Raw genomic sequence first — 24,447 nt, forward strand, 5'->3', positions numbered from 1 at the left:
GGGAACGTCTGTTCGGTGGTTCTCGTTGCTTTGACGTCAAGCGTCAAGCAAGCTTCAAGCTTAAGCGATCCTTACGGCATAATATTGACCAAGCGCCAGCTGGCCAGCAGGACCGTGCGCGATGGACAGCTGATTCGGCAGGTCAGCGCCAACTATCCCTCTGTCTCGACACATCTATGAGCTTATAAAGCGAATGTCCGGGAAGGTACGCGAGAGAGCCATATGGGGATGACTACGGTACTGACTCGAGATAGGCAGGCATCAGCTGGCCCGTCCAGGAACTGACCAGCGACCCCGTCGCCAAGTTCTTCCAACCGGGCTCGGTGTGTTGTGCCTCCAGCCTGTCCCCTCTGAGCTGACAGCCCGCAGAAGCTGTCATGGCACTACAATTGGAACAAGAACTGGTCGGAATTACTGCCTGATACTACACCTGGGCTCAAGATTGATGCGGAGTTCGTGCCTATGCTGTGAGCATTTGATATGGCGATACCACCCCTCTGACCGCTTACTGACGTCGCAAGGTGGAAGCCCGACTTCCTGCACAATGCAGATAAGCTGCAAGAAGGATGGAGTATGCTGCTGGGGTATAATGAGCCTGGTCAGTCTTCTGAGTGCGCCAACAAGCGGCAGTGCTGACGATAGCAGATCATAACGACCCGAGCGTCGCGAGTAGATGCAGCGCCGTCGATGCAGCTAGAAGGTGAGTCTGCGCCCATGGCCAAGCTTACATCCAGCTGGAAGGAGGTTGCAAAGCTTCGCCGGCAGGATCCCGCCATCAAGCTTGTCTCGCCTGCTGTCGCCTCGGACAAAGGTTGGTTGAAGGTGAGCCGGATGTCCGGAAGTAACGTGAGTTGGCTGATAGTGCAGGACTTCTTCTCGTGCCTAGAGCCCGATGAGATGCCAGACATCCTAGCGATACACATATATACCACCACCTTCGACAGCTTCAGGGCTAGTGCTGAGGAGTACTACAGCATGTTCCGTCTGCCCATTATGATTACCGAGTTTGCCGTGCAAGTAAGTCAGCTCGATGCTCATTATCACACCGAAGCTGATCCGTTCAGAGCTTTTCTCGGAATGTACCAGGTCCACAGAGTCAGCAGCAGGTGCACGACTTTATGGGTGAGATATGAGATTCTCGACTGGTGTGGCTCAGCTGATTTGGACAGGCCAGACGACAAAGTGGCTTGACGAGACAGGGTACATCATGTAAGTTGGCATTCCAGCACCACCTAGTGGCGCACGAGCTAACATACACAGGCGATATTGCTGGTTCGGCGCGGTGCGAGATCCCTCCAATCTCCATGGCGTACATCCTTATAACCGCTTAATGGACGAGCAAGGGAATGTGACTCCCCTGTGAGCTCCACATCTCCAAGATTGTCATGATGTAGCAGTCAGCTGACTCAGCAGGGGTCATCAATACATCGCAGGCGGGCACGACTGATCTTCCCCTTGGTATACCAACCTCGTGACTGCCCTAGGCCTGTGGTAAAGTCATCAACAGCCAGATCTGTCGGCATCGACAGTCGGCCCGCGGATCTCGAGGGATGGACGGACATACGTCTGTTCATGGCTGCAATTTTGACGTACGGTGTGCTTTGAGGCTTGGACGCAGTCAAGATTTTGGGTTCGAGATCATGCAATGCTACAGGTACATTCTTCCTATCTCTACAACGCTTTCCTCCTTCTTCTAGAAGCCAAATGGCATCCCCGCCGTCAATCCCATCCCGTACCCCTGCTGCATCGTCCCCAGTCCACCCATCATCCCGCCGGGCAGCGCGCCCATCCCCATCCCGTAGTCACCGAACAGTCTACACCCCTCAGCCCCTACTCCTTCGCTTGATGGTCTGACACGGCCATCAGTGGGAGGGGAGAACTTACCCGCCGGCAGGATAGCGTGGCATCTAGTAGTACCAAGAGGAGCGAGGTAAGCATTGTGCCAACCAGGGGGTGAGGAGACTGTGACTAACACCGTATGCGCCGCTACCTAGCCCGCCGCCGAGCATGCCCTGGGGATCAGCGTTGTGGACTCTGGAAGAAAGGAGGGACAAGTGGTAGGCGAGAGGCAGTATCGCGCCCAAGGTACGGGTCGATATGAGAAGTCTTCGCGCTATAGTCGAGCATGAAGCGGAGCGAAGACGACAGCGAAAGCGAGACTCACATATCCACCCATTCCCATACCGCCCATCCCCATGCCGCCCATCATCATCGGATTCATGCCCATCATCCCCATACCGCCCATGCCGCCCATGCTCAGAATCGTCAGCGGAGGCCAGCCACATCAAATATTAGACTATCAGAAGGGCGAGGAACAGCAAGAGCGAGGTCAAGATGTGAAGGATAGTCAGTAAGCAGACCATGGAGTAAGGAGACATGCCCATCCCTCCCATACCCATACCACCCATGCCCATGCCGCCTAGACCGCCCATACCCAGCCCTCCCATTCCCAGTCCGCCCATGCCTAGCCCTCCCATACCCATCCCACCCATTCCCAGTCCTCCCATGCCCATGCCACCCATGCCTAGCCCTCCCATACCACCCATTCCCATCATAGCAGGCATGCCCATCCCCATACCGCCCATACCCATACCACCCATTCCCATGCCTCCCATGCCCTGCTTCGTCAGCTCAACCGCTCCTATACCCGTCTAGGCGGATCTTGAGATCTTGAGGGGTTGACACATACCATCATGGGATCCTCGTTTCATCAGGTCAAGTATCATACTTCACATGTATGCACACTTGAGACGGATGGTAGACTCACCATCATCATCGGGTTCATCATGCCCATTCCTCCCATTCCCATGCCGCCCATTCCCAATCCGCCCGTTCCGCCCATCCCTCCCTGATAGGCATAAGCATTCGCTACGGGCGACCGGGTATAAGGGTACGCGGGAAGAGAGTAGCAGGAAGAGGTGTGCGCAATGCCGTGTGGGTAGTATGGTGCGTAGAGGGGATCATGGGTCGCGAGGTAGAGAGAGTGGGCGATGATCTCGGCTTTGGTACGGTTGCGCTTCACCATGATGAAAGGGATTGAGAGACAGGGTGGGCTAGGTGTGGAGGGATGTAAGATGTCAAAGAAGAAGTACTCACCATCATCATCATTGACATTGGGTCCATCTTGATCGGTGCCTGGAGGCTGGTCGTGAGGGGGCGGGAGCCGTAAACTCAGTTGCCGCTGGGCGGTGGGGGCGCCGAGGTTTCGGCACGATTAGGTCTGAGCGTTGTTTCAGATCTTGGGTGCGATATGACTTCGAGCCTTGAGTTGTTATGATGTGGATGGTGATGGTGGACTATAGTGTATCGTAAGAATGAGGTAGACAGAGAGGCAACGGGAGGAACAAGGCACACCCCGGACAGACAGCCCTGTGTGCATCGCATTCCGACGAACAAAGGAACGCTCATGACGACTGCTGCTGAACGCTCTACAAGCACTAGAATCATCTCGCGACCGAGTCTGACTCGCCGGTGCCACGCTGTACCATGCGCCTCACGCGCAGAGGACGTCCTTTGTAACGCTTTTCGCCGGAGATGGTAAGCTCAGAAGATGAAACACTAGGGGCGTTTCGAAAGGAGGGCCAGGGGAAAGATGAAACAGGTCGAGCTCTTGCCGTCCTTAGGCCCCTGCCGGGTCACAACGCACGATTGAGCGCAGCACGCTGCATAAGCCGAGTCGAGTGCCCTGTTTACTCGCTGAAGCTCAACTCGACTGATGCTGCCTATATATGGTAAGTCAGAGCTGCCGTTTTATCGTTCTGGCCACTATGGCTCAGTAGATGAAACATGTTTGGTCCGTCTGTAGCTCGGTTTTGCGTGCTATTGCATGGCGGGTACATATCTATATCAATGCATCATTTCTATCTGCTGCTATTCTTGCTGCTAGCTCATGCTATGTACTAAGGACCTAATCACACACACTACTCTGCTATCTTACTTTCGGCTTGGCTAATATACAAGATTGGGGTCTTGAAGTCGTGTATCGTACATGGACGTGGGGGAAATCGTATCGTGACGTCGTTGCCTGAGTGGGGTCGTATACCGAGACGGGTCGAACCGGACGAATAATGCTAATGTTACACATCACTCCCTATCCCCTCTGCGCCCACCCTCATCTATCCCCTCCATCCCTCATATCTTGGAAGGGGCGAACTCCACTCGCTTCTCGTCCGCCATGGCTCCCCCGACTGCGCAGCATGAATCGATCCCCCTATCCCGTGCATGTGCTGGTACGCCGTTTCCTCCGAGACCGTCGACCACCGATTGGGGTTGGAAGCTGGGTTGTACGAGGGGATGGCGTACTCCCTGACCTGGCTCGGCACGGGCTGATACTCGAGCGGCGGGGGCGCAGGGTACATGTTGGGATTGTAGGTGTATCCGGGTGGACCGGCGTTGGCGAATTGACCAGGGAGGGGCTCGACAGCCTGCCCGGGATGATAGGCGTACGGCTGCATGGCGGGGAATGGGGTGGGGACTGGGTACGATCCGTACGGCTGGCCTGTGGGGTAGTATGTCGAGGCAGGATTGAAGAGGGTGGGGCCGAGGATGGCGGTGGGTGAAGCTGCAGCGGTCTCGTGTCTGCCGCGCCATACCAGTCGGGGCTGGACTGGATCGGGCTGGGTCATGGTGTACGGCTGGCCGTTGGTGGTGTAGGTGCAGGGATATGGCTGCTGCTGGCGGAGGATGGCTTTGCGAGGCCGTCCGTCTTGGCCCGGATGAGGGTCCGCGGCGATAGAGTAGTAGATGAGGTGCTGTATTGTCAGCATGAACCCCTATCTTAAACAGCAAGTAGACGACGAACCTGAGGTGGGATAGATTGAATCTGTAAGTCCTGGTCGTACGGCGCAACAAGCGAGTCCCAACGCGCATGCTCCGTCTGCTGCCCAATGGCCGGCAGAAACCCCGCCGAGGACATCTGGGCAGCATGGGTCTGAGCTTGATGCCTCAAATCTGCGTCGTTCATCCAGACCGCAGTGTTGAAGTCGCCCGACGTCGACCCACGGCGGCCATGCTGACCGAGCATGGGCGCCAAGCGGTGACCTTGCCTGCTAAGGCTGGACGACCGGTTCAGTCCCGAATTGAGAGACTGCGGCATGGGTAGATTGGGGTTGTAGGCGTTGGTGCGACGTGTAGGCCGCCGCTGGGACTCGTAGGCCTCAGCCGGGTCCTCTTCGCCGTCGTGCGCGTCGACCGCCGAGCGCTTCCGAGTATATCCGTAGCCGGGTGTCACGTACTGCCCTTGATCATCATGGTTGTAGGTAGTGGGCGAGACCGACCTGGCGCGGGGCTCGGCTGGTGAGGGGACGTATGGAGTGGATGGGACCTCCGCCGAGGAGGGCGTAAGAGAATGATACGGGGGCGCGGAGTGATTGATGACGGGGTCGAAGCGAGAGCGGAAGATGCCCTGATGCTGACGCGATGCGATGAAGCCATCGAGTAGTTGGCGCCAGGTATCGTAGTCGCTCTTGTGGACGCAGAGCTTGTACTCTAGCCCTCGGAGAAACTCGATCTCCATCCGACCGATTTCGGCGACCGTCAGGCCCGTCAATTCGGCCCACGTGTGATTGGTATATGTGTTACTGATGGTCAGCGATATCCCTCACAGATTGAGGGGAGCACTCACTCGTCGAGGTACTTGTTGCTCAATATGATGCTCGCAATAAAGGGTCTCATCTCTGTGCCCGGCCCAGCGTCGATACTGTATTTGCGCTTGAGTCGGTATATGTATAGTAAGGCGACGAGAACGACCGAGTGCGATACGCCGGTGATCCGTAAGAGTCTGTTGACGCAGTGTGTAAAGTCGGGAGATGGTGCGACCTGGAGTGGATGGAGGGGGTTGGAGGGGTGGCGAGGGTACTCGAAAGCGTCATGATTGATATCGAACGTGTCGCTGGGCCGACCCGAACCGATAGGCCCTGGAGAGGAGAAGTGGAATGACGGTCTGACTTTGCCGAACCATAGCCATACCACCATCTGAGCTGAGTATGTCAGCTATTGTCTTCGGCGGTGGGGAAAGAGTGAAGGAGAGAAGGGAGGGGGCGACTGAGTAGTGTGAAGAGGAGATAGAGGGAAGGAGGATCGTCGCGCAAGTAGCCTCTTCCAGCTACATCTCTCGGGACTGTAACCGTACTAGATCGAGGGTAGGAGGACAAGGAGCTTACCTGCATAGACAGCCAGAGGAGTATCTATACCCGGCAGTGAAGCCTGCTCTCCTTTCTGAGCAAAGTTCATATCCACCTGCCGCTTCGGTACGATCTCCGGAGCGGCAGCGAGACCTGATCCCAGCCCCTGATCGGAGCCTCCGACATGACTGGGAGGGAGGAAGGCGGATGAGGGGTAGTAGGGATGATAGTCCTCAGCCTGCTGACCCCCCGTCGCCATAGAGTGGACGATCGAAGGGTCCGCCATACTGTAGGGAGGAGGAGTGTCGACGCTCGATGGCAGGTGTGGGGACTGGGACATGCCGCGAGCGAAGGGGGAGGGGGAGGGAGAGGGAGTGGCCTGTGGGCGGCGAGGAATAGTGATGGGAAGGAGGACTCCTTATATAGTCGAAGGGCGAGAAGATTACCCGCCTCTATCGCCGTAGCTCTGTTCTAGCCGCTTCGGTTCCGCGAGGATGCATCGACTCGATTATGGTGGAGATCCGCCCGTTCCTGAAGGACCGGAATGAGAGTGACGAAGCGCGGCGGGGAGGTTGTTGGTCTTGACGTGGAGGGGGCAAAGGGGGAGAGGTGGCCGTCGCAAAGCGGTCGAGGGAGTCGATATCACCTCCTCGGCAACGATCTGGTCGTCAGTCTCTCTCCATTCTGTACGGTCCATCATTCTGAGTAGTCTGTATAGCAGATGAGACGATGAGAACGAAGGAGGATTCGGTAGGAGATTCCGCATGGGTTTCAAGGGAGGCAGTCGACCGAAACAAACACTTACTCGACTCGAGGGGCCCGACGCGTCAGCACCGCGTATCAGGGATAAGCGGAATGAGCCTTTCCTTAGGCAATGTCTCTCGATTGACCCGGATCTCGTATGGCTGACCTGCTCCGCGACTAATGAGGGGGCGAGCGGTGTCGGCCTGCGTGAGACAGCGGGGTGATCTCGACTTTGGAGATTTGATATAAGTAGCAGGGGCGGACAGGCGACCGGGGTCTTCTGATTTGTACAGGTACGTTGAGCGAGGTAAGACAAGATACGTTGAGAGAGAGAGAGGTAGTCGAGGAAGGAGGATGGATGAAGGAGGAAGGAAAGATGTTGGTCGAGCGCGCGCTACAGCCGATCAGCCCCTGCTTCCACACACACACGTCTTTCTCCTCCGAGGGCCGAGATGGACGGGCGGGGCGGAGGTCAAAGGGGGGTGGATTGATTCTGGGGACCATGATGAGGCGCCCACCGCAGGCACAAGGGGTGAGAGGGGGAGAGGGGCAGAGGACAGAGCGGAGTCCAAGCCAGGTACGGGTTCTCGGCTCCTGCGTGTACTATAGAAAAGGGACGATTGACTCACCTCTAATGGAAATGGCGTTTCAGATTGTCTGCTTCGGAATGCTAAACCGCCTGATACCCGCGCGGGTCTGACGTCTGTGCGCCTAGCTCCGTCCAGTCCTTGCGTCTCCAAGCTACGCCACTCCTCACCTCTGTATGCTTGTCACTGTAGCGGGGAATAGGCACCAAAAGGACGGTGATCCGAGCTTACGGATCGTAACGACCGGAGTGAGGCGAAGGAGGTGGAGACGAGGACGAGGGGTGGACCTGATTTGGGGCTACTTCCATGGTCAAGTTCCTGGGCCAAAGACACAGCGCTTGGACACCCTTGAGCTCAGCTTTATCGCTCATCTATATCCTTTGACAACAACGGAGGATTGATCACTCACCTTGCTGAACTAGGGTTGGCGATCCGAGCTTCAGCTTACAAGCTGCGAGATCTATCTCCGTCCTAAGCTTCTTCCAGACTCAATCAAGCACCGCTCTCCGTGATTGCCCTCGATACCGCCCTGTACTCCTCGCCTCCGAGGGTACCAGCGGCGGGGCACTGCGCCTTACTCAGCCGTGATGAGGTCGGTCGGACGAGGATGGGGTCGTCGCGGCAGTGCGGGGCCGTGGGATGACAGGTGTTTCAGGGTGTCTCGTAATACTGGCGTACGAGGTGATACTGAGAATGGAAGATGGAGAACGTACAAGTATGGTCCAGCAAGTGATCGCTCTGCCACAACTCCCTCAACTCGTTAACTCTTGTTCAGCCAAACCGATGCAGTACCCTTGTTCACCATGTCCCTAGCTTGACCGGCTCCCCCTCCGCCTCAGGCCCTCATTCACCTCTGCCCAGCCCAAACTAGATTCCCTCGTCGGGGTCGGGTGGCAAATGCAGATCTTACTGAAATCTTTGCTCCGCCATTGTGCCGTAAGAGAGGCGTCACTCGTGCCGATATGGTCCCTGAAACTATCCTGAAACTGAAACTGAGACTGTCCCCGAAAAGCTACCATGAGCTCCCGAAAATCAGTCCCTATCCTCCCTCCCTTCGCCCTTTGTCCCACTGGTCATGCCGCCAGAGCGGGATCAGCAGGCTGTGTATGATAGCACGATGCCGGGGTCAGCTCGGCGCACCTCGATTGACGGAGACACGGGCAGTCAGGCTAGTCAGGGAGATGAAGGATGGGGTTGCGCGGTACCTAGTCATCCCGATGCACAGTCTTTGACCCCGCATCTCTACGATGGATCAACCCGCCTAGAATAGAGGCCCAGATATAGCTTCTTCCGCATGTTACAAGGTAGCGGGTATTGTACAGTGGCCGATGGCGCCGTCCACAGCCCGCTCGGCCTCGGAGAGTAAGCATGTGAATGTGGTAACGCTAGGAAGGGAGATTCGCAGCTGCACAGGTACAGCTCCACGATTGCGCAACGATCTTATGGCAGGTCCCGTAAGCGCGTAAGCCGCTGCTGCCCTCGGCGCAAATCCAAACGATCTCCCCAATCTGATCTGGAACTCGGCGCTGACAGACTCTATCATGATGAATCGCACGCCTCATTCACCCTGCATCCTGGACAAGCGATCAAGTGATCTGATCTCGATCAAAGGAAACCTGAAACGCTTATACACGGAGGGACGCGCTAGCATCGTGTTGGCGGCGAAACACCTAGACTCTGAAACGTCGGTGCGGGTCGTCCGTCGTCCGTGCATCATCATCCTTGCATCCTCACAGCATCGACCATACTCGTGCTTTCCTGCAGGAGCAGAGCCTGTTATGGCCGGCTTGATGGCGTCTCGCTCTGACGCATCTAGCCCTGTCGAAGCCGGAAGGGATACCGCCGTCATCGAAGGTCAAAGGCGGACCAGAAGGATTGGGCAAAGGGTGGAGTGAGCAAGAAGTCTGTGTGTGTGTCTGGATAACCTTGATTCCCCTCACCCTTCATTTCCAGTGCTAAGTTACAAGGATGTCCTTTGGCTCCAAGAGCGTCAAAGCGATGATGCACTGCTCTATCCGTCCATCTAACATACTCCTCTACTTACTCATATACTCGTTCACTAATCGTACCCTGTGCAATACTCCAGTCATCCGCGATTCTTCTCGATCAAAATCAAACGAACCCATCAGCCATGTTCGGCCTCGACGAAACCTTCTTGGCGCTTCGCTCAACCCTGCGATCCGTCACGATCTGCTCGCTGCTCATCTTCGCCCACGTCATACTGGTCACCATGGCCGTCGCCCGTAAGCTCAATCCTCTCACGCCGTATTGCATAGCAAAGCTGACGAAATAGCGCGCGAGCTGTTCGAAGCGTACCCCGAGCTGTCGCGCGCAGTCAAGCTCCTTTCGGGCATGACCTTCCTCACCCTCCTCTGGAAGGTCTTCATCCTCTTCGAATTGGCGGATCTGGCGCCTGCTCCGTATGCAGCACGAGCGGAGGCAGTGGACGAGAAGGCGGGGCTTGAGGTGGAGGCAGACATTGTGGATGATGATGCAAAGGCGGCGGAAGGAGGGCACGTCTATACCAGGACAGGGTCGGAGGTGGTGATGGGGACGCTGGCGCTGGCTGGGTGGGCGTGTGAGTTGACCCCTGTTACCCCCTAGTGGTCAGTGCGTGTAAGTACGTGTAGCTGACCCACCTAGACTGCGTTCCATCAGCAATGACAATCTTCCAGATCCTGTCCGCTCGGCTCGTCAAAGAGCTTGGTGAGTCTTTCTTCCAGCTACGCTTCTCTCACTGCCCGCAAAGCTGACCCAGCAGTCCTCCTGCCCATCTCATATGGCCTCGCCGTCTCATCCCTCGCGATCAGTCAGATCCTACTTCTCGCTCAGCTCTACCGCCTTCGTCATACCCGAGCGGCAGGCACCAAGCTCTGGACGGCGCGGACGGGGCACTGGGACGTACGGGTCAAGCTGGGGCGTGAGCGGGCGGGGGAGATGGCGTGATGTTCAAGCTGCGAAGCAGATGCGAGGATCCAGATGAGGTATCTAGGCTGGCCGTTGTCAAGCGCTGGCCGCTGTGTCGGGGAGGGTCGCCGTCCAGTATGTAATATAGCGCCTCAGACAGTCAGAAAGCAAATGTACCGATATACACGCCTAGCTGAACAGGTGAATTGAGTTTCACATCATGTTTAGACTATATCGACTTTGATGACAGATGTAATGTACGCTTCTACGCCGCGAACGACTTGGCTCCGAGCCATGAAGTGAGCATCGCCAATGCCTCCTTGGGCTTGTCGAGCGGAACCCTGATGATCAGCTGGACAGTCCCAGCATATCACACTCTGGAATGACTCACATGTGCCCGGCATAGTAGACCTTGAGAAGCTGGACGAATTAGCAAACAACCCTCCAACGGATGTACCGCTCAGAGATGACCCACCGAAAGGTTATTGTATGACTTGTAGCTTCCGGCGACCTTTCCGTCCACCTTCCACTCGGTGAGGCTCTCATTGTTGAACCCCTTCTTGCCAGACCAAGCGAGGCGCTCCATCCACATTTCGTTTCCGACATGGTTGCAGATGAAGTCGTAGGTGCCTATCACATCAGCTCAGGCCTCTCTTTAATTGCTTAGACGGTACAGACGAGGCGAACTCACCGGCGTAATTCAGGATCCGTACACCCCGCTCCAGCAAGTTGGAGACGTACAGCCAAGTCTTGCCGACCTGGTCGAGCGACGCGTGGAAGTTGGTCCCGACCAGGTTGTCGCATGAAGACCAGGGGCCGTGAGCCTTGTCCACGCCGAGCGTCTTGCGGACGTCGGGGAGGTTGAGGTAGTGCCCGATCTTCTTGCTACACGAGTCAGCTTGAATCCCTTTTCGCAGGCAAGACAGCTTACGTTTCGGGGTAGCAAAGCGAGTCGGACAGTTCTTCGAGGGTACAGGGCTTGCTGATGTCGTACCTGCACATCAGCATAGCATACATGGTGGTGGTGAGTTGCTTACGGGTTGACGCCTGCAGAAACGAAGGATCCGCCAATAGTCTCCTCGCAGTACTCAATGGCCATGCTGCACTTGACATAGTCGCTCGAGTCGAGGCAGCCCTTCTTGGTGTACTCGTGGCATCTTGGTACCTGTACATCAGCGCATGAACCCTAAATAGCGGAAGTGGACATACCGCCTCTGCCATGCGTACGCACTCGCCGATTGGCTGCACGGGCTCATCACGGCCGAGCTGGGTCTGACATTGCTATTCGCATCAGCTCAGATCTGGATATGCGAGACATTGCAGCTCACGTAGGGGTAGTATGACTCAGTAGTGGTGACTATCACATCAGCTGCTGGTTCAACGGGATGCGTCAACAAGAGACCAAGCTTACAAAAGTCCGTAATACCGTTCCCAATCATCACACTCTTGAGGTTGATCGGCTTCTTGTCTGCAGCTTTGAGAGCCTTGTTTCCGTCCAGAACAGCGGAAGCGAAGACAGGGAGATAACGGCCCTGGAATATCAGCGCGGTATTCCAGGGGCTAGGAATTAAGACTTACACCGTACGACTCGCCAGCCATGTGGAAGTCCCTTCCTTCATACTCCTTGAAGGTATCAAAGAACTGACTGTCAGCTCTTCCCTGTCGATCCAGGCAGCTGGGGACCTACGATCTGGACAAACGCCTGAACGTCCATAGCTGCCTCTTCCGTAGTCTTGACCGCTTGCCCGTGCTCGCCCTGGCTGAACCCGACGCCGAGGGGTTCGTCAAGGAAGAAAACATTTGCGTTCTGATTCCAAGAGTACGGGTTGGTGGTGGTGTCGTTCGCGGACTTAGGCTTGTCGTTCACGGTGCAGGGTCCGAGCTCCATGAATAATCCGAGAGCGGAACTGCAGCCAGGTCCTCCTACTCTGGTTAGCTTATCAACCTTACGAGTGAGGCTGGTAGAAGCGTACCGTTGATCCACATGATGACTGGGTCCTCCTTAGGCTTGCTCCTCGACTCGAAGAAGTAGAAGAAGAGGTCTCTTCCATCACCTCGCGAGACGTCGAGATAACCCGTAAACGATCGGACATCGGGATCACACCATCCCGTCGTCTCCTTGATCCGTACCGAATGACCTGGATGCCTCGCCGATGTCAGAGTGACAAATTCCTCGCTTCCCTTGAGGTCTGCCAGCGAGATATCGCTCGCTGGGCTGAGGTGGGTCGCGGCCGAGCCGGAGTGGAGGAACGCATCGGCGGCCTGGAGAGCTTGCTGTGGGGAGGTAGGAAAGTGCGGGAGCTGCAGCGCTGCGATCAGCGGCAGGAGTGGGAGAAGGACGGCTGAGAGGAGCATGATGGGGGAGTGATATGTACGATCGATGAGTAGATAAGGGAGCTAAAGGGAGCTACTTATAGCCATCGTCCAAGGTGGACCCGGCCGGTGCATTCCTCCGTCGGTCTCACCCGAATCGCTCGCATGGGTCCATTCGAGCCATTCTCTTCGAGCTCTGTACTTACAAGTAGAGAGGCGGTTAGCATGGACCTCTAAGAGGCGGCCCTATAGCACTCGAGCAGGACTATACGCTCGTGGGCCCATTACGGGCAAGATAAGCGATATCTTCGGACTGCAGCAACCGGGATTACTCGCAAGCGGTAAGGTACGCCGGATCCGAAGGTCAAGATTCTGCACGACTCGGTCAAGACTCGGTCGACTGCCTAATGCTCTACTCACCGAGAACGCACTGACTTGTAACGGCTCCCTTCGGTTCCGACACCTCATATATAAGTAGGACGAGTTCAACGCAGAATCGAATACCAGCGAATCTCCCAAACCCGGCTTCCACCCAATCACCCCGCCTTCATTCAGCATTCTTCTCAACGTGCCTACAATGCCTACCCCGTCGCTGGACATGGGCGAGTACAATTCAGGTCAACGATTGCTGGTACGCTACAGCCCTCGAGCCACCGGTGCCGATGCAGACTCCGTCCCTGAGGCTGATCTCGAGCTCGAGATCATCCACGCCTATCAACCCTTCTCGCTCTCGGTCATCTGCAAGGTCGTCATCCACCCCATCGCCCCGACGTCCTCTCTGCCTCCCGGGCTTCCCTCAACCTGCATCATGAAGCTCTTCGACCGGCGGTACGAGCACAATACACGCAATTACTACGGGTAAGAATCGCCCTACACGGCGGCAAGGGAGGCCGCACACCAGCGGTATCTGGCGGAGACGACCCGGGAGAAGCCCAGGAGCATCTGGATCACTCGGCGTGCACGCAAGAGGGACGGGGAATATGAGGCGAAGATCGAGGAGGGATGCAGGAGGATGATGAGGAACGAGATGCGAGCGTATGAGGAGATGCGCGAGCTGCAGGGGACGCACATCCCCTCGCTATACGGGACCATCCGGTACACCTCACCGGTACCTCCTCCCTCCGATACGGGCGAGCTTTCGGACTATCGCTACACCGCACACGGTCGCATCCTGGAGCACATTCCATCTTCTACGCTCCGTCGATACCTCGAGGCAGCTATGCGGAACGAACCGCCATTATACGACAACATCCGACTTGTCTGCGACCAGGCAATGGCGCTCGTGCATCAGATCGACGGACTCAACGTGCTCAATCGGGATGCGAGACTGGAGAATGTATTGGTGTCTGCAGTTTGTGAGTGCTTTGCAGAATGCCTCACTGAGGAGGGTCAAGACTGACATCCCCAGCCAAGGATGACTCCAAGACCTTCTACTCTTCCCCCTTTCCGCTGCAACCTCACACCGCCTTTCGCTGCACTGCCATCGACTTCGCCTGCACCCGACTCCGGTACCATGACGAGACGGACGAGGAGTGGCGACGGGCCAAGGAGAAGCTGGATGAGGAAGGGGCGATCGGCTGCGTGATACGTGTGACGTTGCGCAACGAGGGCAAGCTCAGGGATGATCCGGTGGATGGGGAGAGGATCTGGACCTACGTTCCAAGCAGGAGATGGCATCAGACACTCAGCAAGGAGGAGTACGAGGTCTACTGCGAAGACGACGAATGGGGCCTGTATGCGGGCAAGTTGGCTGAGGAGGACAGGAGTGTGGGTGGGGACGCTTCAGACGAGTCAGATGAGATGGATGAGGGCGGCAGAGAGGGAGGCGAGACTTTAGAGGCTCGCACAAAGGCGTAGAATTTTCCGGGCAATTCGAGAGTGGTAGAGACGATAGAGATGAGAATTACTCTAGTCACGTATGTGCACGCATTATCATGAAGCATTACATCGCGCGACCCAAGGGTTTCTAAACGGTCGCTCAGCGGCGGACGTCCACAGTCAATCCACAGCACTGCCACAGTTTGCACCAGTTTGCACCTCATTCCTCACGCCTCAAGATCCCCCCACTTAGCACACAGCGACCCACATCTGATGAAGCTGATCGCGATTGTGCATGTCGTGTCCACTTCTGGCATGCTAGTAGGGAATGAAGACCCCACGATGAGACGGCCTACTCGCATAGTGGTAATCCTTCTCTCCGGCGCGAGCAGTTGCAAGCCCCAAGATATCATCCATCGGTCCGGGCGGGAATAATCACGCGTGTGCAGCGCACACAACTCCCCTGCTTCTTTCTCGCCATCGTCAACCTTCTGCTCCGACCATCAGCTCACATCTTCAAGATGGACGAGTACGAAATTGGCAAGCGCTTGCGCGTCATATGCACCCCAGCTCATACCTCTTCATCGGCCGGGGACAACCCCGGGGAAAGGAGCGAGATCGATCTCGAACTTGAGATCCTGCACGCCTACACACCGTTCACCACGTCGGTCGTATGTTTGGTCCGGATCATTTCACTCTCAACATCCCCGCCTGTAGGTGGTCTGCCGGAGACATGCGTCCTCAAGCTGTATGACCGCCGCTACGCCATCAATGCGCGCGAGACTTTCGACGCCGGGCGTCTCTACTCGGCGGCGAAGGAAGCCGCGTACCAGCGGTTCCTCCAGGCGGCGGTCGCAGATCCTTCCATCGAGGAGAAGACTATCTGGCAGCTGTCCGAAGAGGAGGATGAGGGAGGAGTGGAGGCGTACCTTGAGCGGTCCTGCCAGAAGCAGTATATCGCGGAAATGGGGGCGTACGGGGATCTGGCGGAATTGCAGGGAACGCTCATCCCGACACTATACGGCTCGGTACGCTATCGCTTGGCGGCACCCCTCCCATCATCCTCCCCGGTCGGCGGAACTCCCTCGCCTATCCGGTACGGAGTCAACGGAATCCTCATTGAACATATCCCCTCGACAACTCTCGAGGCGTACCTGACGGCAGCTATGCAATCGGATCCCATCCCCTACGACTACATCTCAGACGTCTGCGACCAAGTGATAAAGCTCATGGACCGTCTCGATAATTTCAAAGTCCTGAACCAGGATTGCGGAATGCGAAACATACTGGTTGTCTCTGACGGTAAGTCCGTCCATAACGTTCTGATCGCCCATCACTTGAGCTGATTAGTAGCCGCTTCCCAACCGGAACTCTCTCCCTCATCCATCCGTCCATCTCGCTGCGTCGCGATCGACTTCGCCTACAGCAGACTCCGCTTTCCAGACGAGACGGACGAGCAATGGCGGCGGGCGAAGGAGAACCAATCAGAGCAAGAGGTCATCGGCTGTCACATCAGCCAGCTTCTGGCGAGCCTCGCAAGGGCGCGGCCGTCGGAGACTGCTAAGGCGGGGCTGTGGAAGAATGTGAGGGCCAATAGGCGTTGGTACCGGGAGTTGAGTAAGGAGGAGCAGAAGGCGTATCAGACAGACGGTCATTGGGGACTGTCCAAGGCGGCCGGTCAGCAATAGGGATGGGATATGCTCGAGAGTCAGATATCATCGGTCACAGTCCCAGTCGAGCATATATACATATACCATCATCTCTACCTTTGTGACGCTCATCCCCAGCTCCGACTCGCTACTTTCGCAGTTCACCGCCATAACTACGTCATTAAACGTTGCCGCCGAGATTTTGCGCCTCATTCCTCAGCTGCTCAGCGCTTCAGCAGCAACTTCCCCCCACTTAAGTGGTATCTTGTACCTAACTTAACTACCTTGTTGCCTAGCCACACCTGCCGCACATCACGATGGCTCAATGATACATCATCACAGAGGCATCAGAGTCGATCAAGGATCGAGGCGCCAAGCCACAGGTTCCGGCCCACATCCTTTGGAGGTCCGAGCGGGCAGGTGACCGCATGCGGGGCGTGTGCGTTAGGCACACACCCTATTGCTTCTTCTTCAAATCAACCTTCTTTCTCAGCTTTCGCTCATCTACCAGCCATGGGAGACTACGATATTGGCAAGCGCCTGTGCGTCAGATACACCCCAGCACAAATCTCGTCATCGGGCGACAAAGCCGGGGAAAGCAGCGAGATCGATCTTAAACTCGAAATCCTGCACGCCTATAGCCCTTTTACCCTTTCGGTCGTCCTCCAAGTCCGCATCCACAGTCCAACGTGCTCCCCCCTTCCTCCATCCCTACCTTCCATCTGCGTCGTCAAGATCTACGACCGGCGGTACGATACCAATACTCGACACCGGTTCGACAAGGACCGGCCGTATTCGGCGGCGAAAGAGGCCGCGTATCAGCGGTATCTGCTGGAGCCGCGGGATGCATCAGAGGAGGAGAAGAGTATAGGACAACTGGGAAGGGAAGGAGATGACGGCGGGATAGAGGCGTGTCTCGAGGAGGCTTCTCAGCGGTTCTTTGTGGACGAGAGGCGGGCGTATGAGGATATGCGCGAGGTCCAGGGCACGCACATCCCGAAGCTCTACGGGTCGATACGGTATACGTCGTCCAACACATTCGGCGGACTGGGTGGCGCAGACAGCTTCCCACCCTTTGTCGCCAACGGTCTCATACTTGAATACTTCCCTGCCATCACTCTCAAAGAGTTCCTCGATGCAGCCCTTCTCACCAATCCTCCGTTGTACGCGGTCATCTCAGCGGTCTGCGATCAAGCAGTCGCGGTCATGGATCGGCTCGATGGGTTCAGCGTACTCAATCGGGATGCGAGACTGGAGAACGTGCTAGTGGTCTCTTGTCGTAAGTCGTATTTGAACGCGGCAAAGACACGGATCAGAGCTGACGTTCTAGCGGCGGCGAACAGCGATACCCCTCATACCTCTTCGTCCTCTCCTACCTTCCCCTCCCCAACTTATCGACTCGTCGCGATCGACTTCGCCTGCACCCGGCTGCGACACGCCGACGAGACGGACGAGCAATGGCGCCGGGCGAAGCAATCCATGGATGAGAGGGGTGCAGTAGGCCTCGTTGCTCAAGCTCATCTGGGCAGGCAGGCGGGGGCGATAGGCGAGACGGTCGATACAGCGCGGCTTTGGCGGTACAGTAAGAGTGCAAGATGGAAACGCACCCTTACACCGAAGGAGCGCGCGGCCTACGAGGAGGACCCTGAGTGGGGACTATACGGGTATTAGATCGCACATTAGGGAAGCTTGCAGCAGATAACGTAGCAAAATGTACATGCCGCGCTGGCGCTGCTAGCCTGTGTATGAACGCCATATCCATCCTTCCTCGTGACTCCATCGTGAAACGCCCGATGTAGCAAAGTCCAACACTGAGGGTCGGCACTGCAAGTCGATTAACAACTTACGGGCTTTACTCAGAGTGCCTGAACCTGCCTGATCAGTTCGGCGATGATAACACTGACTGGTGTCTCGAGCGAGACCCGAGTCCTGATGGGTGTGCGGGGCATTACTTTGACCTGGTGCATGCCGTCCGAATCAATCATGGACTCGATGGAGTATAGGCAGTTGGACATGCCACTGGGAGTGGTTCCGTGCCAGTGCTCCCAATCTGCCGCATTGGTGCTGACGGTGACATTGCTGGGCGTGATGTTGTTGAGATACTCCAGAATATCTATCTTCTGCTGCCTGGTAAGCTGATCGAGGGTCAGCTATGGTGCTTCGCGTATGAGCACAAATCGACTCACGGGGTACTGTTGAGGCATAGCGAACTCCTGGTTTGTGAGCTTGTTGTCGTTTGCTGAGGGGCCAAAGGGCGGTCCAGCCTGGTTTATATAGTGTGCTCACCAATGCGGGTCAGCTTCTCTTCGCTGCTTCTCTGCCTCACACCCGGCGACCCCTCTGTCCGCTGACGCAGCCAAAGGATGCTGGAATTCGTTGTTCTTGAAGAAGTCCATAATCGTGTGTATCCAGTGGCGCCTTCCGTCAGTCAAGGGTTAAGTGTCGGCAGAAGTCGGAAGCGTGCGCTGCATGATCTGCGTCTCGTGTTGGGATGTACTCAGCCTCTAGCAGGTGACCTCTACGATATCCTCCTCGTCCCACCCCTCCGCGTCCCACCTAAACATCGTCCCCACCTGCTCACACTCCCCACACCTGACCCTCACCTCATCCTCCGCCACCTCGCCTCCGTCCTCCTCGGGCACAACGCTGACCGCACCGGGGATACAAGGCGCATGATACGCATGCTTGCACCCCCTCACACCGATCAGATCCCGCACCCTCGGTCTATCCTTCACCGCCATCTGGGCAAAGGCATCCCCTTCCTCGTTGGTCGGTGCGATCCCGCAGGCGGCCGAGTCGCAGCACCATCCCAGAGCGCGCTCGTGATTCTGCACCCACTTCTCCAGCGGGATCTGCTTGACCGGTGGAGCGGCAGTGGATGGGGCTGTCCGACTGGGGGGCGCAGCAGGTCCGCCTCCACCGACGGGGAAGAGGAAGGTGAAGGGGTTCTCGTTGAAGGTTTGAGTGAAGCCCTCAAGGATAGCCGAGGCGTCGGGACCGGCAGCGGGAGGGTTTTGGCGGTCGGGAGTGGGAACGGGGAAGCTGGTGGGGATGAAGGCGCTGTCCGTGTGGTGTGTCCGCTGTGCTGAATCGGTTGACGAAGCTGCTGGGGCGGCGGCGCTGGGTCCAGCGGGTATCGGGCCGTGTCGGTGGACGTGGAAGTGAGGAGGGGGGACATGCTGGGGTAGATGATGATGGTGGACGTGGTGATGGTGATGATGATGGTGTGGGTCACTAGCTGGTGTAGGCGCGCTAGAAGCGGACGATCCGCCGGCGGGCGACTGTATGCGGGGCATGATGCCGGTCCGACGCCCGAAAGACGCGAAGCGAGGAACAGGAGACGCCTCGGCGGAGGGGAATGGGGAAGGCTCGCCAGTCAGATGCTCATCCCCTAGTATAGGCTGTAGTCCGCCGGCTGCCAGAGCATCGCCCAGTGCGCCATGCGCCGCATCGGCCGCCATGTCAACAAACATATTGACGGTCGTCGTCCAGTGGTTCTCCTCCTCGGCGGACATACCGCTGGCTCTCTGAGCCGGGGGCTCATCGGGTGCTGACTCTGCCGCAGCTGAGCCAGATGCGGCAGCTGCACCAGTAGGAGGTCGATAAGGATGTTGCTGGTTTTGTCTCGCTTCCCGTCCGCCGAGTGCGAAAGTACGAGCTCGGAGAGAGGAGCCGCCGGTTGAGGGTCGTAAAGTCCGCCCGGGATCGAGGTCTAGTCGACATGAAGGACTGCGTGATGAGCTCCCAACTTCGCATCTTGAATATGGGCGATACTCACCAAGTATGCTTCGTCTCAAACCAAGGCTGCAGGCATTCCCCGTGGAAGAGGTGGTTGCATGGCAGCCGCTTCACGCCCGTTCCCTCATCCGCCTCCGCATCCTTTTTCCCCGCGCTAACGTCGCCATCTTCTGAGCTTGATTCCCACCCCTCGAGGCAGACACCGCACTTCCACGCGCCCTCCTCGACATTCTCCGCCGCATAGATCCGGTCTACCCGCTTCATCAACCCCTTTTCCACCTCTGGGAGCGACGTGAGCAGCTCCTTGGCCTTCTCTGGATCGGGCGCAGGAGCACCGCCGCCGAAGGCTCCAGCGAGATGGAAGGGGAACATGAAGCCCTGCGGGGGCATCGCGAATATAGCCCCAGCGGGTCCAGCTGGACCTGTGCCGGGGTGTCCAGGTGCAGGAGCGCCATGAGGTGGCATGTGACCGACCGAGCCGTCTGGGCGAACCATGAATACCATGGAAGAAGCGAATGGGCCAGGATTCCCCGCACCTCCGGGAGCTGCCGCACCGCCGCTCGGACCCGGTGGTCCTGCTGATGATCCCGCCTGGCCCGAAGCGCGCGGGAAGAGGGCTGCGAGGTGTGGTGATAGTGGCAGTGGCGGTGGAAGGGAAGAGAAGGATAGAGGGTGTGTCGGTGGATTGAGAGGTCCGCTGAAAGGAAGGCCTCCGGATAGCCTTTGACCAGATGGCGGGGTAGGGCGTGCCGAACTTGACGGCTGAGGTGATGCTGATGAGGATGCGGCAGGTGGGTGGGATGATCCGCCAGCGGAAGGTCCAGCGACCGGAGGCGATGCTGCTCGTTCTGGCTGCAGGTGGAAGGTCCAGACCATGCCTCCCGGTTGATGCGCTGGACCTGGGCCCGCCTCTCCGCCGCCCGATCCTCCTTCAGCTGATGGTGGAGCCTCCCCGTCGCCGGGGCTACCGCCTGGGAACGGCACGAAGAAGCTCATCTCGATCCGCGCTTCTGGGACTGCGCCAGATGCGTCAGACGGTGGAGACCCGCCAGCAGGAGGGGGAGGGCCGGGAGGGGACGACATGGTTATCGATCACGAGAGTGGCGTGAACGTTATCGCCTGACTAAGCGAGTTGTCGGTATCGGTTCCTGGGTGTTGCGCTACGTACAAGATGAGGTGTATGATAGATGTTACAAGCAGATATGGGGATGATGGGGATATGATATGATATGATTACAAAGGGGGTCTTGAAGTGGAAGGTATCAAGGAGGGAGAGACAGAGACAAGGGTTGTCGACGCATTCCAGAACAGTCCGCGCCGTCATCGCGTCGGCCATCGCTGCCGAAAGCCAAGCCACCTCGGCCACCGCCCACCCACCGGCTATCCCCGCCACTATGAAACCCAACCAGACTAGTCTAGACTGCGAAAGGCCGTTTCATGGCGATATGAAAGGGTCAGCCGGTCAGACAGCGCTCCAGACCCAACACCGCATAGCCAACATGCGTGACGACAGTACATGCAATGATGTAAACCCAAAAGTCGAGCAAGCTAATCTAGCGAAAGTTCCTCTTTCAATCTTCTTCCTCTTGCCCTCGTCTGCGTCCCGCCCCTCCTATTGTTCCGCGTAAAGTACCATCTTCTGATCTTCCTTGCTCAACCACCATCTCAACTCGTCGTCATCCCTCAGCTCCTCATACCCGCCCCCATTGGCCGGATTGACCCCACTCCCCATACCCGTCCTGTACCGCAGCACCGTGATCTCATTCCCCAACCTCGCTCGCACCTTGTCAAACAGCTCCGTATAGTTGACGTCCGGATGGACGCGGATGGCGATAAGGTCGTCCGTCGACCGATCATATATCTTGATTTTGATATATGGTGGTGGGTTGGCACCTCCGCTTGCGCGGCCGGCGGGACCAGAGAAGGAGGAGGATGCGCCGGTGGAGGGACCGGCAGAGAAGGGGGTGGCGGAGTGTTGCTGTTGTGAATGGTGCCCGTGTGAGTGGGCCGATGAGGAGGGTTGGCGAACGTGCGCCGAGGCAGGGTAGGCTTGCGAGCCGGAGGAGGAGGGCCGACTTGTGTCGATCGGCGGGAGAGGCGAAGGGTTTCTGGACGAGCCACTCCGGCTCGGTCCAGGCTGCGGTTGCGACGGTCCGCCCGATCGACGATCGTAGCTCGATCCCGAGTCAACACGGGATTGAGACGGCGATGGTCCCCTCGCGTGTCCGTTGGCTCCGTATCCCTCATTCTCCCTCAAATTCATCCCGCCCATCCGCTCATCCAGCTCCTCGACCCCTTCCGCCCCACCGGCACCGCCATCCGTCCTCGCCACCTCCTCGCAGTAGTCCCCGTATTTGGCCGCAAAGAAGGCCCTGAACAGCTCATGCCGCAAAAGATCATCTCTTCCCCTATCGCCCAAGTCAATCAGAGCCTGGACGTATGCATCCAGCTCCTCCCTCCGATACTCGGTCAACTCGTGGTCAATCTCCTCCTCGACCGGTCCCGGCATGTACGGCAGTATACGTTCTGGCGGTGACGAGTCTGGCCGATCCGCGGATTGCCGACCCGCCTCGTACGGGAACGTATCCAGCAGGGTGATCTGGAATTCGTAAAAGTCCTCGTACGTGCGATAGAGCGTGAGGGTATAGCCGGGTCCAGATGGATCGTCGGGGAGGAAGGTGACCTGCAGTCGAAACCAGTAGTTGCCGGATTCGTTGTGGAAGGAGGGGACCGATAGGCTCGTCAGCCGGCCTGGAGGTAGGTGTGGGTCCACCTCGGGACGATAGAGAGGACTCCTGACCGCTCCTTGACTGCCCCTGCTGCCATTCTTCCCCTTCAACTGCGGGATCGACAGCGACGACTGCGATCCGCTGCGCGGCATCTGCTGGCTATTCCGCCCGCCTGAACTGGACGATTGGGCGTAGGGCGAGTCCGTGACGCTAGAGTTGCTGCCTGCAAAGTCGAAGCGTCCGAGAGGAATCTTGGCCGCGTTGTAGTCGGCTGTTTGCTTCTTCCACTCCTCGACGAGAGGTATGGAGTCTGGTATTCTGTCGACGGGCTTGCCAGTGACGGTGTCTCGTATTTGAACGAACGCGACGGGAATGAGACCGGGACCGCCGAGTTTGCCAATGGGCTTAGCGACAAACCTGAAGGTCAGGAGAGGATCATAGCCCGTAAACGAGGTATAGCTCACCATTCATGATTGCTCTGCGCGATGATAACGATAGGCTCGCCTGCCTTCGCATCCAGCTCGTCTGGTCGCTCTGCGGCAAAGTCATATTGCACAATCGCATATAGTCTGACCTTTAGCCGACTTCACGACCTAAACACCGGGACATACGGTTGACGCTTGACAGGATCGGCAGGCGATACCGTCTGCGTAGGCGGTGATCTTGAATTGCTCGACATAGACAGATGGGCTGGGCCCGTATTTGGTGTATTTGAACGGCTGACTATCAGCTTGATTCCCCATCTAGACCTCGAGACAGCTCACCTAGCTTCCTGACTTGGTGGTCTTGTGCTACTCTTGTTGATTCCACCCTTGTTGAACTCCTCAAAGTCCTGCCGGGGGACAAGACCTCTTGACCCGGTCAAAGGATCTACACCGTCAGTCCTTGCCTTTCGCCAGACCAGCAACACAGCATAGCTCCGGCCCTCGCAGAAGCGACTCATCACTCACTCAATGCCTCATACCACCCATCTCTCTCGCTGGTCACATACCAGAAGTCCCCCTTCTGATAGCTGAGCTCTTGAGGGTTCGTCGACCGATGCGACTCGAGCGCCCTGATGACCTTCTGCGGCGGCGCGACCTTGGTCGCTGGACGACCGAGGGACATGGCTGATGGGAGCGCGTCTAGCTGAGATCGCTAGCAGCGATAGTAGTGCTCGGTGAGGATCAAGAGGAGCGCGAGATATGGATCCCGTGCGGAATGTGAATTTGTTGTTGTCCCTGAGGTGAAATTTGGAGGAATTCCCCGAGGCGACGGACAGGGACCAGCAGGCGGAGATGCTGAGCGCGTCGTGAATGCTAAACCTGGAGAGCTACACTCCAAGCTGCTGTGTCTGTATAGTAGTGCTAGGTGTGATGATGTATGATGGCCACTGTGATGAATGTCAAAGCAAAGGTTGAAAAGCGCGTCGCAGCACGAGGATATGCATGTTGTGAAATCTGCTTCCGTCTTTCGAAACCGATCTGTTTGTTTTGACTTTTACCCCACCCACTCGGACCATCCTTCACCCAGTCTATAGGCTATGATATGCTGTGCATTGGGAGCGACTGACGTAGGTGGAGAGCAGTGCGCGGGAGGCGAGCAAGATCCGTTGCCGATAAGCTTGATGGCATCGCTTAGAGGGGATTCCCGGCGCGCAGGGGCTCACGCGAGCGGATCTGAAACGTAACACCGCCGTCAGAGATGCATAGATGATCGTCCACCACGGCATATGGCGGGTAGCGCAGAGGAGCTGCGGACGACCCTCGATGATCGCAGCGCCAGTGGCCATCGCACTTGACGTGAGCTCGCAGAGCCGAGAGGAGCAAGTGAGGAGAGCATAGATGTGGCAAAGCGTGTG

At 57.3% G+C, this 24,447-nt stretch overlaps 11 protein-coding genes across 11 annotated transcripts; 6 read left to right on the plus strand and 5 right to left on the minus strand.

The window, feature by feature from the left end:
- Nucleotides 1-193: 193 nt before the first annotated feature.
- Nucleotides 194-1,447, plus strand: MKK02DRAFT_44562 (uncharacterized protein; the record flags this gene model as incomplete). The annotated part of the gene is made up of 11 exons (XM_053092989.1): nucleotides 194-205; nucleotides 255-323; nucleotides 370-467; nucleotides 522-598; nucleotides 646-700; nucleotides 735-822; nucleotides 868-1,017; nucleotides 1,065-1,122; nucleotides 1,170-1,209; nucleotides 1,261-1,359; nucleotides 1,414-1,447. The coding sequence occupies 11 exons, from the start codon at nucleotides 194-196 to the stop codon at nucleotides 1,445-1,447; spliced, it is 780 nt and encodes a 259-aa protein (XP_052945643.1).
- A 246-nt stretch (nucleotides 1,448-1,693) lies between these two features.
- MKK02DRAFT_44563 (uncharacterized protein) lies at nucleotides 1,694-2,254 on the minus strand (the record flags this gene model as incomplete). The annotated part of the gene is made up of 4 exons (XM_053092990.1): nucleotides 1,694-1,814; nucleotides 1,885-1,907; nucleotides 1,974-2,012; nucleotides 2,165-2,254. 4 exons carry the CDS (start codon nucleotides 2,252-2,254, stop codon nucleotides 1,694-1,696), a joined length of 273 nt encoding a protein of 90 aa, XP_052945644.1.
- Nucleotides 2,255-2,376: 122 nt separating this feature from the next.
- On the plus strand, nucleotides 2,377-3,040 carry MKK02DRAFT_33195 (uncharacterized protein; the record flags this gene model as incomplete). The annotated part of the gene is made up of 2 exons (XM_053088668.1): nucleotides 2,377-2,625; nucleotides 2,762-3,040. 2 exons carry the CDS (start codon nucleotides 2,377-2,379, stop codon nucleotides 3,038-3,040), a joined length of 528 nt encoding a protein of 175 aa, XP_052945645.1.
- A 1,075-nt stretch (nucleotides 3,041-4,115) lies between these two features.
- Nucleotides 4,116-6,381, minus strand: MKK02DRAFT_26663 (uncharacterized protein; the record flags this gene model as incomplete). The annotated part of the gene is made up of 4 exons (XM_053087235.1): nucleotides 4,116-4,751; nucleotides 4,802-5,579; nucleotides 5,624-5,978; nucleotides 6,162-6,381. The coding sequence occupies 4 exons, from the start codon at nucleotides 6,379-6,381 to the stop codon at nucleotides 4,116-4,118; spliced, it is 1,989 nt and encodes a 662-aa protein (XP_052945646.1).
- A 3,203-nt stretch (nucleotides 6,382-9,584) lies between these two features.
- MKK02DRAFT_44566 (uncharacterized protein) lies at nucleotides 9,585-10,399 on the plus strand (the record flags this gene model as incomplete). Its single annotated transcript, XM_053092991.1, has 4 exons — nucleotides 9,585-9,696; nucleotides 9,747-10,031; nucleotides 10,097-10,159; nucleotides 10,215-10,399. 4 exons carry the CDS (start codon nucleotides 9,585-9,587, stop codon nucleotides 10,397-10,399), a joined length of 645 nt encoding a protein of 214 aa, XP_052945647.1.
- Nucleotides 10,400-10,625: 226 nt separating this feature from the next.
- On the minus strand, nucleotides 10,626-12,715 carry MKK02DRAFT_33198 (Alpha/Beta hydrolase protein; the record flags this gene model as incomplete). The annotated part of the gene is made up of 12 exons (XM_053088669.1): nucleotides 10,626-10,701; nucleotides 10,752-10,780; nucleotides 10,836-10,990; nucleotides 11,052-11,245; nucleotides 11,292-11,354; nucleotides 11,398-11,525; nucleotides 11,570-11,641; nucleotides 11,689-11,717; nucleotides 11,772-11,892; nucleotides 11,939-12,001; nucleotides 12,048-12,283; nucleotides 12,334-12,715. The coding sequence occupies 12 exons, from the start codon at nucleotides 12,713-12,715 to the stop codon at nucleotides 10,626-10,628; spliced, it is 1,548 nt and encodes a 515-aa protein (XP_052945648.1).
- A 535-nt stretch (nucleotides 12,716-13,250) lies between these two features.
- MKK02DRAFT_33199 (uncharacterized protein) lies at nucleotides 13,251-14,530 on the plus strand (the record flags this gene model as incomplete). Its single annotated transcript, XM_053088670.1, has 3 exons — nucleotides 13,251-13,531; nucleotides 13,559-14,028; nucleotides 14,082-14,530. The coding sequence occupies 3 exons, from the start codon at nucleotides 13,251-13,253 to the stop codon at nucleotides 14,528-14,530; spliced, it is 1,200 nt and encodes a 399-aa protein (XP_052945649.1).
- Nucleotides 14,531-15,012: 482 nt separating this feature from the next.
- MKK02DRAFT_44569 (uncharacterized protein) lies at nucleotides 15,013-16,179 on the plus strand (the record flags this gene model as incomplete). The annotated part of the gene is made up of 2 exons (XM_053092992.1): nucleotides 15,013-15,793; nucleotides 15,845-16,179. The coding sequence occupies 2 exons, from the start codon at nucleotides 15,013-15,015 to the stop codon at nucleotides 16,177-16,179; spliced, it is 1,116 nt and encodes a 371-aa protein (XP_052945650.1).
- Nucleotides 16,180-16,653: 474 nt separating this feature from the next.
- On the plus strand, nucleotides 16,654-17,811 carry MKK02DRAFT_44570 (uncharacterized protein; the record flags this gene model as incomplete). The annotated part of the gene is made up of 2 exons (XM_053092993.1): nucleotides 16,654-17,419; nucleotides 17,471-17,811. The coding sequence occupies 2 exons, from the start codon at nucleotides 16,654-16,656 to the stop codon at nucleotides 17,809-17,811; spliced, it is 1,107 nt and encodes a 368-aa protein (XP_052945651.1).
- A 306-nt stretch (nucleotides 17,812-18,117) lies between these two features.
- MKK02DRAFT_33201 (uncharacterized protein) lies at nucleotides 18,118-20,961 on the minus strand (the record flags this gene model as incomplete). Its single annotated transcript, XM_053088671.1, has 5 exons — nucleotides 18,118-18,263; nucleotides 18,327-18,404; nucleotides 18,427-18,558; nucleotides 18,722-19,869; nucleotides 19,919-20,961. The coding sequence occupies 5 exons, from the start codon at nucleotides 20,959-20,961 to the stop codon at nucleotides 18,118-18,120; spliced, it is 2,547 nt and encodes an 848-aa protein (XP_052945652.1).
- A 529-nt stretch (nucleotides 20,962-21,490) lies between these two features.
- Nucleotides 21,491-23,714, minus strand: MKK02DRAFT_44573 (protein scd2/ral3; the record flags this gene model as incomplete). Its single annotated transcript, XM_053092994.1, has 5 exons — nucleotides 21,491-23,024; nucleotides 23,072-23,176; nucleotides 23,219-23,326; nucleotides 23,372-23,477; nucleotides 23,558-23,714. 5 exons carry the CDS (start codon nucleotides 23,712-23,714, stop codon nucleotides 21,491-21,493), a joined length of 2,010 nt encoding a protein of 669 aa, XP_052945653.1.
- Nucleotides 23,715-24,447: the final 733 nt, after the last annotated feature.

Source organism: Dioszegia hungarica (genome assembly GCF_025882075.1).
Source record: "Dioszegia hungarica strain PDD-24b-2 chromosome Unknown MKK02contig_8, whole genome shotgun sequence".
NCBI classification, from domain to species: Eukaryota; Fungi; Basidiomycota; class Tremellomycetes; order Tremellales; family Bulleribasidiaceae; genus Dioszegia; species Dioszegia hungarica.